General features: G+C 35.0%; 1 protein-coding gene across 1 annotated transcript; it reads right to left on the reverse strand.

Annotated features, from left to right (window-relative positions):
• Window positions 1-256: 256 nt before the first annotated feature.
• On the reverse strand, window positions 257-13,604 carry LOC139700864 (FERRY endosomal RAB5 effector complex subunit 3). Its single transcript, XM_071599299.1, has 11 exons — window positions 13,295-13,604; window positions 12,989-13,137; window positions 11,848-12,110; window positions 9,370-9,648; window positions 7,855-8,145; window positions 7,331-7,440; window positions 5,918-6,054; window positions 3,005-3,143; window positions 1,336-1,454; window positions 1,123-1,248; window positions 257-560 (listed from the first exon to the last, which is right to left on the reverse strand). The coding sequence occupies exons 1-11, from the start codon at window positions 13,470-13,472 to the stop codon at window positions 318-320; spliced, it is 2,034 nt and encodes a 677-aa protein (XP_071455400.1). The 5' UTR covers window positions 13,473-13,604; the 3' UTR covers window positions 257-317.
• Window positions 13,605-14,498: the final 894 nt, after the last annotated feature.

Raw genomic sequence — 14,498 nt, forward strand, 5'->3', positions numbered from 1 at the left:
AGGTTAGTAAGGGTTTAATTTAATATTGGTAAACATGTCCAGTCATTCTAAAGATATGGTTGATAGAGTAATATTAAACAATTCTGCTAAATTTTACGACTTATTTTAATTAGTTAATTCTAATATGAAATATATATTCTTCCTAGTTTCAATTTTAAAGTAATTGTTAATGGAATTATTTGCACACACATCACCTCTGGTCATGAACAAAATAGATGAATGCAAGATCTCAGGAGAATACAAAAGAAACACCACCTTTAAACAACGAACAAAAATGATTTTATTTGAAAATTTGAACTTCATTGGTTGAAAAAACACTACATTGACTTTTGCAAATGAATGGAGAGAGTGGATGATGATGAGGATGGGGATGAAGAGGACGAGTGTGCGGCCACTCCTGGGGTGTGGGCTGACATGGAGGGAGACGACGTAGAAGTGTGGTGGCCAGAGGGCTGAGCACCACTGTTGGTGGATGATGCCTTGAACACCAGAGGATTTGACACTCTGAATATACTGGGAAGCATTATGGCAAGGATGCCAAAAACCTCCTCAGATATGCCCTAAAATAAGAATTGGAGTAGGACTTAGCCAAGGAATGATTTGTTTCCATTGCAAAAGAATCAATAAATTACACTGTATCTTACATCCAAAATTACACTTAGTACCAACAGCACGAGGCAATTAGAGAGAAAGATAGGAAGGGACCAATAAAGAACTGTGTAACATGAATGAATGCAAAATTCATGACACCATTTTCCCGGAAATATTCAATATATTTCACTTAAACTCGTAATTTCTTTTTGTCAATTCAATCAAAATCTTTCTCCTCTAAAATATTAGGTGGTATATTTTCAGGCATTTAAACAAATTAAAATCATGAAACTATGTCCACCAAAAAAAAAATAATTATCATTATTTTTGAAGATTTTCACATTTACACAGACTGCAAGTACAGTTTTCTACATACATATGCAACGCTCTTAGAAAATATTTCAGCATCACTTTTACCCTCAAGATTCACCCCTTTCCTTTCTTGCTCCTAACATTCATCACAAAATCATGTTTATATAGTGGTTTTAAAGGAAATTTTCATATAGGGACCAGAATACATAAGTTACTTGCCTTTGGGACCAGGAACTGAAGATTTTTGATTTGGGAGCCACCCCAGGAAGCCATTTCAATCATAAATCCTTTAACACATTTAAGCACCAACTCTGCTCGCCTTGTACACCAAGCCACTGTCATGTCCTGAAATAACAAAGAGATACACTTGGCAGCAGGTAATTTGAGAGAGATTAATGCAGCATAGTTCTGTTAAATAAGTAATTCACTTACTTCAGACATGTCATGCATAAGCAAAACAGGTAACGTTAAAGTTGTCACATCATACATGCATGCCATTTTCAAAATGTTCCTTATGCCAAGAATTGCGGGATGTCTGGAATTTATGTCACCTGTTTTGGAGAATACGAAATCTTGAAAATAAGGAAAGGAAAACAATAGGAGCCAAATCTAACCAAAGGTGAAAATTTTTACATTAAATTGAATACATGGAGATAATTGAGAAAATAAAATAATTGTATCGAAAAGGTAATGCTATATTCATTAAATGAAATTATAGCACAAATATTAATTTAAATAAAAAAATAACACTCAACAGCTAAAAAAAAAATTTCGAATGAGGAGTGATCAAGTACATGGCTCTGAAACTTGTCAAATTGGTGCACCTTACAGGTTAACAACTATTTTTGTAGCTAAATTAATACATTAATATTGTGACCAACCAATCCTGATGGATTGATAATGGCAGAAAATGACTTATTAACAGTGATAAACCAGTCAATGCAAGTTTTAGATGGACCCATGGTCTAAGCGCTTCTATATTTTTTTATTTACTTCTATATTTTGCTTTAAAAATCAGGGAATCCCTGCAACAAAAGTGTTTAAACCTTCTTGTATAGTGCACCAATTTCACCCTTCCTCTGCAAACTTTCCATATCCTCGCACTGCATCTTCCACCATGCTACTTTTGCTTTAATAGTCACCCATCTCAAATTATTATTTAACTCTTTGTACTTTCTTTTGCCTAACTCTGTGTTTACATTCTTCCATTTTCTTCTCTCATCTATCTTTCTAATCATCTCATCTGTGAGCCATGGTTTCCTTGTCCTTTTCCAATTAACGGTATCTATAGTTTCTTTTGCGGATTTCAATATCTCTTTTCAAACGGATTCTCATTTTTCCTCGATAGTACTCGGCTCTTTGCCCTCATCCATGATTTTCTCTTCAGCTAGCTGATATTCCCTCCTTGTCAATCTATTTCATGTTCCTACATTCCATTTCCTAACCCACCGCCCCTGCCTTATCTTTTTGAATCAGACCCTTCACACTGAGAATGAAGGCTACCATTCAAGCAAGTGGGGGATACATTGAATAACTTAGTTGTGTATGATCATAAAAACAATGCGGTACATAAAATTGTGCAAACATTTTCATTTTTGTAATAAAAATGTTTTTAAAAATTGTTTAATGTCAGGATTTTTGTATTGCACCCAGTAAACTTTGGTAATGATATAGAAAAATAACAGTGATTTGTAATCCCATCTTAGGCACTGAGCTCCAATACAAGTTGAAGATAGGAGATATTCTTTGGTACATATTGGAAATCTTACTTCAGTGTCATGTGGCTGGTGGTGCATATCAACGTTTCCCTTTACTAAGACTATATGAAGAGTATATTAGCATTGAGAGCAAATAAGCATGAAGTGGATACTGATGGAATTTCATGATAGACAACACAACTCTGACCAGACCACTAAACTAGCAGAGGATTGTGCAATATCAACCTCATGTGTACATCCCTTTTCAAATTCCTTCACTTTCTTCAGTTTTCCAAATTTTCATGGTGCAGCACACAATACAAATATTTTTTCGTATGGAGCATATTAACGCAATATTCATTCCAAAGTAAAATTAGTCTCTTCAGATTCCAAGGTTTACTTGCCTGATCTAAGGGTTGAATCAGCCACGACTAAGTGGAATACAACATGAACCTGAGACAAATTGGAGTGCTTAGTCACATACACATCTCCTGTCTGGAGAAGGCCCTTGATTCCTCCAACAGCATCACCTACTTTAGCACCCTGGAGATCAATCAGACATAAGTATTAATTTTAAGTTTTCAAACAAGCAAAATTGGCATGGGAAAATTCACACATAAAGGGCATCTTGTCCAGGATTTACAATAATTCACCAAGTACAAGACAGTTTACGTTTATGACCTGTCATTTTACAAAATAAACTTTGAATGTTAGGAATGATAGAGAGAAGTGGATTGGCAGTGGCAGAAAGGTTGCAATGAAGAATCCCATGTACTCCACAATGAATTGTATATGAACCTTACTTGTATATTAACCTTACATTAAATATGATAGATGCTTTTTTTGTAAAATAAAAAGTTATTGCATTTAAAGACCTGACACAAATGAGTTAACTATTAATTGTTCTCTAATTATAATAAGTAAAATTAACATTAGGAGATGCAGTACCATTATTTTCTCACTGATTACGAATTTCACCTTTCAGCAAAATCATACCCTCAAAGCCATTCAAAATAATGCTTTAAATTTCATAAGCCAATTCCCATTTAAAGTTAGATTTCTACCTGCCTTCATTTCCTCATCCTTAATTTCACAGTTCTCCAACAGAGCATCACCCTCAGTACCATTCAAAGCTCAGAAAATATAAGAAAAAGGTTGTCAATGGTGACAGTAATCATACAATTTTTTTGCCATCTCATTACTAGAACAAAGTTGAAACTTAAAATCATGGGTCAAAATTTAGCCATTTAGTAGCTTTCGTATGGTACACAGGGCAACATTTTGCATTATTGATTTTTATTTGATTATTAAGATGCAACTTAACAGATTTATTTCAACAAAGAGCATCAACCAAAAAAACATGACACCCAAAATATTATTAATGGTGTTTCACAGTTTAAGCTAGATTTTGGATAGACACAGACTACACAAAGGTACAGTGATACTTTTCTTTGCCCTTACTAACAATTCACACCCTGACATCCAACACTACAATAAGCCCCTCTTCATCTCTGTATATTTCCTTCCTCCCTTTATTCCATCCAGTGCTTAGTCAAAACCCTGCTCTATATCAAAGTTTTCACAGATATTTTCTTAACACTCTTACTTAATGCCCCTGTCATCAACTCCCTCTTCTTTGTGAAAGCTACATGCAATTCTTTTAATGATGATCCCACTGCTATGGTCATCTTGCTCCAAAACACTTCAAAGATAGGCTAACTTTTCCATTTGCTCACGTTTATTAGCTCCTATAACTTAGCTTCCCTATTTCTTGAAACCCTCCCACCATTTGCTTTGCTTGCATTGATTCTCATCCTATTCCAAAAATACAGATTTTCTAATGCTTTCATCAATGATAGTAACCCCTCGGCTGATTAGCAAACTAAAGCTTGATCATCTGCAAACCTGTTTGCATGAGCTCCCCACTGACTTTCTTTCCTATCTCCATTTCTTCCCATTCTTCTTTTACCATTTCCACCACATGTAAGTTGATAAGCATGGATGATAATGGCAACCCCTATCTTGCTCCTCTTCCTACACTGCCCATTTGAACTCACCAATTACCACTCGCACCTGAACAGTCTGAGACATGTACAGGTTCCAGATAAGTTGTCTGTCCCTCTAATCTACTCCTATTTAATGCAGTACATTCCTTAACTCTAACCATTTTACTATAACGAATGCTTTCTCACAGAATGAAGCTGACAAATATATTCCGATGTTTATGTTTTTTTCCACAGACCTCAATACTACTGAGAGATCAACTCATACCTCTTACCTTCCTGAACCCAAAACTTATCATCCCCACAGCATTATTTGATTTAAATTTTTATGCCCTTCCTATCTTGCCACCAAGCATGCCTAGACCTAAGCTATCTTCATCTATGTCATACTCTCTTTCTATACCTCAGCTTGCTGGCCTAATGCCATTAACATATATATCCATGCACTCTTTTACATCTATCTTGAATCCATCCAGGCACAATCAATAATTTTCCTGAATTATCATTGATGTTTTTGCATGAATTTTCCCCTCTTACTTCCTGTTAGTACTTTCACCTTTTTATCTCTTCCCATACATCTTTTGGCCTATTAGTATCCTACCTCAGTTTATTATTCAAGTCTTAGTACACTCTTCTACCTAAAATTTCTTCTTGTTTCCTATAGTTTCATTTGTAGCTTTTGATATCCATTTTTTTTATGTGCTCCAATTTTCTTCTACTTTACCTGACTCCTTGTTCTATATCATAATTTTCTCTACTTCTTGCTGGCACTCCTTCCTTATCATTCTAGTTAGCACTTCTACTAACCATTCCCTAAATCGTCTTCCCCGTTGATTTTTACTTCCCCATGTAGTGTAGTCTTGTACTCAACCCAATACAGTTACCTAAGTATCTAAAATGGGTGATACTCAAGTTAATTAGATGAGAATTCAACCAATTTAATATCCACTTGATAAGATACTGGTGCTAATGTATGGGACTGCTATCATTCTATCTTCAGGCAATATTAAATCATACTACAATAGCTTCAGTATCCTCCCATTAGAACATGGCACCAATTATGCATTTGGTACACATAGACTAAAGGTATAACTTTCAATTTATATTATATTAAAATTATAAATTGGCAGTCGAGAGATATGTTATTAATACAATCTGACATCAATCACTCATATGCATTAACTGTGAGGAACATTATAAATACTTTCCACAACAATTGTTTCATAATTCCTGATTAGTACTGGGTTTACTACGCCAATAACAATCACTTTCCCTCTCAACATAATAATTTATACACCTAAGGAAAAACCTTACATGAAGAGAAGTATTGGATGCTGCATTCTGCTCCCTCCAAGCCACAGCTTCTTTCACCGTGGTCCTGATTTTTTCCATTTGCTCCTCAACCGGTTGAAAGTGGAACTCAGTTGACATCTGACACACCTCAGTGAATTCTACCTTTCCAAAAGGACAAAAATCATTTAAATGAGTGAAATTAATCTCATAATATCAAAAATAACTAAGATGATCGACATATTACCTATGCCATTGATAGTTAAGAGTTTAGATTCTTTCTTATTACATATTTCATTCCATACAGCCAAGCACAAAAATTCATTATTGAAGTGCTGAAACATTCTCTTCAGGAATGAAAAACATGATTTTTAGGATTGTTAGAGGAAATTTTAGGATTCATTTTCGAGGTAAAATGTATTTCAAACCTTAGCTAAAGCATAGTAATCAACCCAAAGATTGATTCGATAGGTGAGGGTAGAATTCATCAAATACATAATAAGCCCAACAGTGCATTGAATGCACACATGACCACTTTCTTTCCCTTTGCCATCTGGGATTTTCCAGGAAGATCTGATACCCGAACCTTGGCCCTCCGGTAGGCAATCCAGTGCTCTACCAACTAGACTGCTAAGACTTTTCAAGCCATAACACCAGCAATAAAATCAATTACTTAGTAAAATATAATGGCACTGTTTTAGTAAAATATGATGCTGTAAGCATTTTCAGAGAAAAATAAAGCAATAAAGATTATTTTCTCTTCTAAATGGCCATTATTATACAACTTTCCATCATTATATGTTCATATTTATCCTACATCAAGTTTGTTTTAGGCTTAAAAAAATAGTTTCTGGAGTGACTTGGTGGAAAATCTTCACATTTAAATTGAAAAATAAACAACTTGGCTTTTCCACATAGATTTTTTTTATTTATGACCTAGGTTTCATTATGGTATAACATCTTCATCTCTTACCTGAAGATTTTACACCATAATGAAACCTAGGTCTTAAATAAAAATTTTCTATGTGAAAAAGCAAAGTTGTTTATCTGACAATTTCAATGTTTTAGGTTTGTTTAAGTAGCTAATAACTTCAGTCTTCAATACTTCCAAGGACAACTGACAACCTTATTATAGGTAATCTATCAATCAGGAAAGACTTTGATAAGACCAGAAAAATATTACACAATGTCATGCCTTCTAAAAACCATAACTCTTCTTCAGTCCTGCTAATTACTATATATAATAACTTCCTAAAAAAATATCAAACTCAGTAATGACTCATTTGAACGTAGCTCCTTTTGCAGAAAGTTAGGACTCTTATCAATACAACCTCCAAAAACCGTTCAACATAATATGTTTGTAGAGTAGTTTATGTCATCTGAGGATATCAAACAGCCTCCAAATGTTACATTTGGAAGACATAAACAAGGCCTTACCTTTGTTGACACCAGTATAGCCAGCTACACTGTTGTCTGTCAACACCATAATTCCATGAAGATCATTAGAATACAGACTCAGAGCAGTTTGAAGGCGTTCTGGACAACCTCTGAAGTGAAAAAATATAGTATGTTACATGAAGTGAAAATATAGAGTATGTTACTTAGAACTGTGGTGGTATAATTAGATCAAAGAAATACGTAAGCATTAGGATGGCTCAGAAAGTTTCCCATTATAAATATTAACATCCCCTTTTCATAAATAAATTGTAACTCATTGGCAAAATAATTTTAGCTACATGGTTAAAATTTACCACTCATAATGGAAATAAAAAGGGGGGAGGAAAGATGGATGACAGTCCATTCAGTTGCCACATGAAGTGGAATGTCTTTTACTTGTTTGAAGCATTAACATTTCCTTCATTACAAACATACTAGGTTAGGAAAGTCATCATGTAATCTCTAAATTTTAAGAAAAATAACAAAGGCCATTACTCTTAAATTATAAGGCATGTGGAACCCACCTGTAATCACTACGACAAAAGTGTAAAATGGGAGCAGCAAGAATACGGATGTTATGCATCTGCTTCATTTGAGAGCCAAGGTGAATGGTGAAGCTTTCCTCAAGAAGCGCAGGGTGATTTTTGTCCCTGTCTTTAAGGTCGACAAGCAATTCTTCTTCCTCTAACTCTAATTCACTCCTCTCTTCATCGCCTTCTCCCCGTTTCCCCAAATCATGCAGGTCAAAATGCAGACCGTCTTCTTTGTGGCAATTGTCCAAATCCTGATCTGAAGTTCCAGTGGACACTGAATTCCTACAGAGATCAACAGTTGAGTCAACAGTTCAGCAAGCAATGCAATGAACCCTTCGGGAAACTTTTCCCATGTCCTGGTCATGTGAAGTGATTAATTATGAGATGTGAATTCAATCAATGACCAATAAATTCATTCCCTAAATTAATCCTGGCCATCAAAATGAAAATGTAATTTAAAAACAACTTTTGGCCAATAAATTCACCACACGTGATTAAATAATAGAGTAAAGAGAATTCATTGCACGAAATGCTGAAAAATTTTGGTGAGGCCATTCATTTTCTTGATTCACAAACCTTTTTCCTGCTTTTTCTGGCTCACATGCCATCCTTCACCATAACTTTTCTACCCAGTGTTTGGAATACGATTTGGTGTTTTCTTTGTTGATCATCACCTCAGTGAATCACACTCAATGGTATCCCGAAATCAGTCAGATTACTATTGCGTTTTTGCTGTAGCCTGCAAAGGACATCACTGATATCCTTTTTATTTAAGATTTCCAAGAATAGTGAGAAATGTTTTGACTGAAGTGTAGGATTCATTAAGAAGTGAAGCAGTGTGTCTAAGTTGGCGAACACATCACCAATGTAACAGTAATACATGGATATATATTAGCAAGAGGTTTCACACATAATGAGTTCAAACTCTCAGCATAATTCAACCAAGAAAGAATTAGGCAGCAATAATTTAGCTAAGAAAGGTATATTAGATTATGTAGAATTCCCATGATAGTGACCAAGTTTTGTTCAAAATTCTTTGTTAAAAATTAAACAGCTCAGGAAATGTACAGACAGATAAAGGACGCGTGTATCTACCACAGATTTATTATTTTTTTATTTCTAACTATATCTTAAGGAGAGTAAGCTTTTCATCACAGGAAATATTGAGTAATAAATTTTAATGGATCAAAAGAAACAAGGATTTTAGTACCTATTAGTGATGACACTTGATTTTTGATCGAGTTGTATAGAATGTTGATAGAAAAACCACTAATAAAACTTAAAGAGTTGAATTCTAAAAACTGTAATACACATTTAGCCATAGGTGGATGAAGTTCAAGAACAGTTACACACAGTTCCAAAAACTACAAAACGTTCAGTTTCAAAAACATGTTTTTGGAATGGTACATTTTTGGAACTAAAGGTTTTTTGTTCCTGTAAACTTCAACATGATGTCAAAGCCTTGTGTTGTTCAACATTGTGCACATAATGGATTGATCGGCTTACCTCAAAAGGATCCCATTTGTCTGGCCTCGACTCAGAGCCATGATCATTCCCCTCAAACGATCTTTCTGCACTGTCTGCAACGTTTCCATCCTACTGGCCCACCCACCATGCAGCAGGTGCTGCTCCTCAAAGTGGGAGCAGATGAGATGAGACACGAGGCTGGCCTCCGACTGGGAAGGAGACTTGGGTCCCTCAATGAGACCACTTTCATCATCCAAAAGGGTTACCTCTCTGCCCTCCTCCTCTGCCTCCACTGCACGTGACATCTCCTCAGCTTGCCTGTAGGGAAGAAGGGAGGCTCAATGGTGGGGAGCATTAATTTGATTTTTTCTGGGAAAGACCAAGAGCTTCCAAACGATTATAATTATATAATAACAACAGGCCAATTTACATACTTAAATCAATTAAGTCAGTTTACATAATTTAATTAATCCATTACCATAGTAACAATCGAACAAAGCAGAATAAGGCACTGTGATGGAGGAGAGAGGGTTTGTTTGCAGGGATCTAAAGGAGGCAGGAAAGATGGATGCAGCGCATTTTGATTAGCTATGAAATGTTGATGACAGTGATAAGTAAGGAGAACATTAGGCAAATGATAAGGGAAGGTAAAGGATAGGCATGTTGGATGTAATGAAGGTTGGCAGAAAGTATGCGGAATTGAAGAAGAATTTATCGTAGTGCAAGGTTTTAGGTTTCATCTTTTTAGGTTACGATGAGAAGTGTAGGCATATTCAGTCTATGTCCATCCAAAACCTACCTCAGACATTCAGATAAGGCTTATAAGCACAATAGCATGTAATATCAGGGTTCATGAAAATCAATATGAAGTAGACAATAGAGCTAATGAGGCTGTTCTGCTTGTCTCGTGTTTAGATAATGTGGCTCATTCCTCCAAGATAATTTGTACCGTTACATGAGTCAAAAGATTATTGAAGGAGATCAAAATGGGATTAAAAAAAGAAGCCCTAAATGGACATTAAGGATGGGAAGCAAATTTTATCTCAGTACTATTAAATAAGAAGTCTTTACAATTGAGAATGCACCACAAAAATCAAGAAGTTTCAATTGCTCACAGATGACAAATGACTTCTGGGACTCATGAAGTCTTACATTATTTTAAATTAAATTCACTAAATTTTAGGAGAACTGCTGACCACATGATGACCAAATGGAGAAAACATCACAAATTTGAAAATACATTGCTCATCAACATAGAGCAGTCCAGATGTTATTGTTCGTGTGATTGGAGGAATGTTGGGAGAAAGGGGTAAAAAAGTATGTAATTAATGTTAGCAAAACTTCTTCAATTCAAACAAACAGCACAACTTACGCAGTTCCAGGCCAAACCAGAAGCACCATTTTAATAAGTGTGTTGCTTGTTCAGGATGCTTCTTTGGTTAAAAAGAGGGGGGTAAATCTGGTTTGACTTCTGTATCTAAAGGTGACATGAGATGTCCGTTTATAGATATTGCAGCCTTCATAGAGGCAATCAGAAATGCTCAATTTAAAGAGGAGGATGATGACTATCCACCAATTATTAAAAAATAGATCAATAATTTTGCACAGGATTCACAAGAAAAATAACCTGAAAATTTAATGCACAGCAGGTTGGATGGACAATAGGTGGGTTTAGAACCTCTTGAAAGATCTTTTTCCGCAGAAGCTCTTTACTCTAAATAATTAGACACACCTCTTTAAATAATGTATATCCAGCATGACTGCATGAGTATTTACATATATTTCCACAGACCCATATGATTACGGACCACTTAGACCACCATAATTTCTCATAGACATACTTGGCACCGATGAGCCAGATCTGGAAGATCTGTGGATACAATTATCTTATCCCATACTATGGTACTGTTTATAGTAAGAATCAAATCAAACAACATATGTGAATACAAAACAAGAAATCTACGACAGGAAATGACTGTCAGAGGTACTCAAGGGCTTGCTGAAAATTGGAAGGAAGAGTTTTTCTTGGCTCATCCATAGCATGCTTGAAGAATGAGTCACACCAGAGGAATTCATCTAGCATCACCATCTTATGAAAGGTACCGCAAGTTACCAAAACAGTGAGAGATGGGACATTGGGACACTAATTTACCTCAAGTTGGTATTAAGAATTGATTCCCACAAAATTTAAGCCGCAAGGACTTCCGGATCATAATTTTTATACGTTGCAAATTTAAAAAGTAGTCATAAAATTTATACACCTAAGATGAAAAAGGCAAACAACCAACTAGGTGAATTGGATATTTTTAAAGGGAAGAGACTATGTGATGTATTTCATAGTCATGAGAACATTAACACAAATGAATACAGAATAGCACCATTACCGCTGTTGGCTACATGGAATTTAAGAAGGCATTACATTCAAAATCTGTAAACATGAATAAAAACAAAAAGAGTAAATGAAATACTAATTGCACTAGTGTAGTTTATTAAATAGGTAGGAAGCGATAGATTTACCTTAGATCTAATGCAGCTATCTCTTCATCTCTCTGAGCAGCAAGACGCTGTAGAGCTCTAGCATGGGCATTTTCACACTTGAGGACGGTACTCAAAGATGGAGAATGAACCAATGAGTGATAAGCAGCTGCAAATGTGACCTCATCCACTTCCTCAGAGTTAACACTATTATCTTCTGATGACCATTCAATGGGGGGCTGCTCTCCATTTTTCACCTCCTTTTTGTACTTTCCATAAGACAATTTTCCATATTCTAATGTTTCCTGAAATATAATTTTTTCATACGGTTATGGTTTCATATGTGCTATGCGACATAAAAATAGGAGAAAAATAAAAATGAAAGCATGCATAATAATTGAACACATATTTTGGCTATCCTAAACATACTTCCTTGAATAAACCAAAACAAAACCCAAACACATTTATCATTTCTAAATGAGCCTGGTTTCTAAATGGAGAATTTAAGACCTCTATACCATGAACGAAATTGGCAGTTAAGTAGGGAAGAAGATAAATCATTTGGATAAAATTTAGTTACATTAACACTGAAGTATTGATACTGGGAAAAATGTGTTAGGTAAGCTATTTTAGGAATTGCGATTTTAAATAACAAACTTTATATGCCAGATTACTCAAGCCGTGGCTTTTATCAGTTTCATCCGCTAATTTAGTATTTAAAGGAGACCCTCAATGGGCAAAAGGAATGGAATATAAATAATAGACGAGTGTGGTGCGGAGTAAAACGGATAGGGAGTGTCCACAATACTTCCAAAATGTAGGTATCTACCTTCATCACCATTACACACACAAACTTTAAACTCAACATAATTTAATCACTAGTCACGCGGCATAAATAAAAAATCATTCATTATTTATCACGAGCCAGCAGGAATTATTTCGGACTGTATTTTACAAAACCTTCGTATCAATTGCGTTCATACCACATTCTTATGATGTAGAATTACATGTTCTTGTAAACACACAAATGTTTTATGACCAAGTCATTATAATTCAAGTTGTCTCAACTCAAGAGTACCACCATAAGTAAGACACGAATCACCGAGTCAAAGTAAGTATGCAAATCAATATTAGACTACCTATAATCTATAAAATTAATACATTAAAGAAGCCAACGTTATACCTCTCTGAAGGCTGTTTCCCAGGCTCTAACTATTTCATTTTCTAGAGCTAGATCACCCTCTTTCACCTCTTCCAAAAACTTTTCTGCAACATCATCAGACAAATTCAAACTCTCCTTCTCCACAAAAGCCTTAAGCGCTGGATAAAGATCTATTGGGATGAAAACAATACATTTAAAAAAAATTGGTTCCATGACTCATAATATGTTCGCAATTGGTAAGAAAATTAACGGTAATCATATATTAATGTATATGTGAAAGTGCCAATTAAGTGTAAAACAGAAAAAAGTTAGAAGTTTTCCGTCTACCTCTTTCAGTGTAGCACGGCAGTTTGAACATAGATATGATTCGACTAGTTAGTTCCTTTGTACATCCTCCAAAAGGTATCTCAATTGGGATTTCAATTTTAGACTGGTGATTACTTGTCAGAGCGGGCATATAATAAGTGAATACAACCTCTCTCGTATTCGATTCCTGAGTGCTCATATTTACTCCACAGCAATAAATGCAGTTTTCAATAACACGGTGATTACCTCATTATGAACTCAGTTTTCATACACAATTCCAGAGAAAATACAAATAAAAAATTTCACTCCCCCCAAGTTGATACACCCACCATTGCACACACCCTCATTTCGCTCTTCATTTATCATACACTTCTCAGAACTTTTTCCGCCAAATTTAAACTGCATAAAGGAAAGACTCAAGGATGAGGTTATAGAGATTATGATAAATGTATTGTTTTCCGTAAAAATCAATTTCGTTGAATCTTAAAGCAATGCTTATTCTCACGCTTTGTGAAATCGTTTATATTGACGCATAACGTCAATGATCGCTTAAGGAGTCTATCGCCTTGTATTGTATGCTGAATTACGTTTGGCTGAAACTTACATTGTTATGGAGGTAATATTTCCATTTAAAATCAAGACTAATTAAATGCCGCAATGTTATACTTCGCCTGCCATGAAAGTTGATGCTTTGATATAGCTGGAATCCCACAGAAGGGAGTACATTAGATTTCGAACTTTTGAAATCTGATATTGTCAATTAATTATTATTTTAATAGGAAATAAACATAAATTTTTAGTGTTTATATTGCTCAAGAGTTATGATTCATAATTGCAATAAAAGGAAAAAAGTATTGAACCTAGAGCATGCACCCCAGGTGAATTTCGTATTATTATTAATTGGGATGGTAGAATGTTAATGAATAAGAACTAATTTTCGGTTATTTATTTCATAAAAAGTAATGCTTATAGATAAACAAACCTATCATTTTAACTAGCAATGGATTTTTCACAAGTACTGTGCGAGTATTCTCTTCTTTTATATTTAGGTTTTCATTAATTTGTGTTTATACATATGCACAATTTCCCACACATTTTCGGAGGATGTCTTTAGGCTTGATTTCGCCCTGAAAGAGAATATAAGGCTGTGAGACTAAGCGGAACAAATAATTTGTAAAAGGAATTAATTCGTTTCGGTAGTATACCGATAACTGGGTGCATTCCA

The sequence above is a fragment of the Hetaerina americana genome, unplaced genomic scaffold (genome assembly GCF_022747635.1).
Source record: "Hetaerina americana unplaced genomic scaffold, ioHetAmer1.1.p SCAF_11, whole genome shotgun sequence".
Lineage (NCBI taxonomy): Eukaryota > Metazoa > Arthropoda > Insecta > Odonata > Calopterygidae > Hetaerina > Hetaerina americana.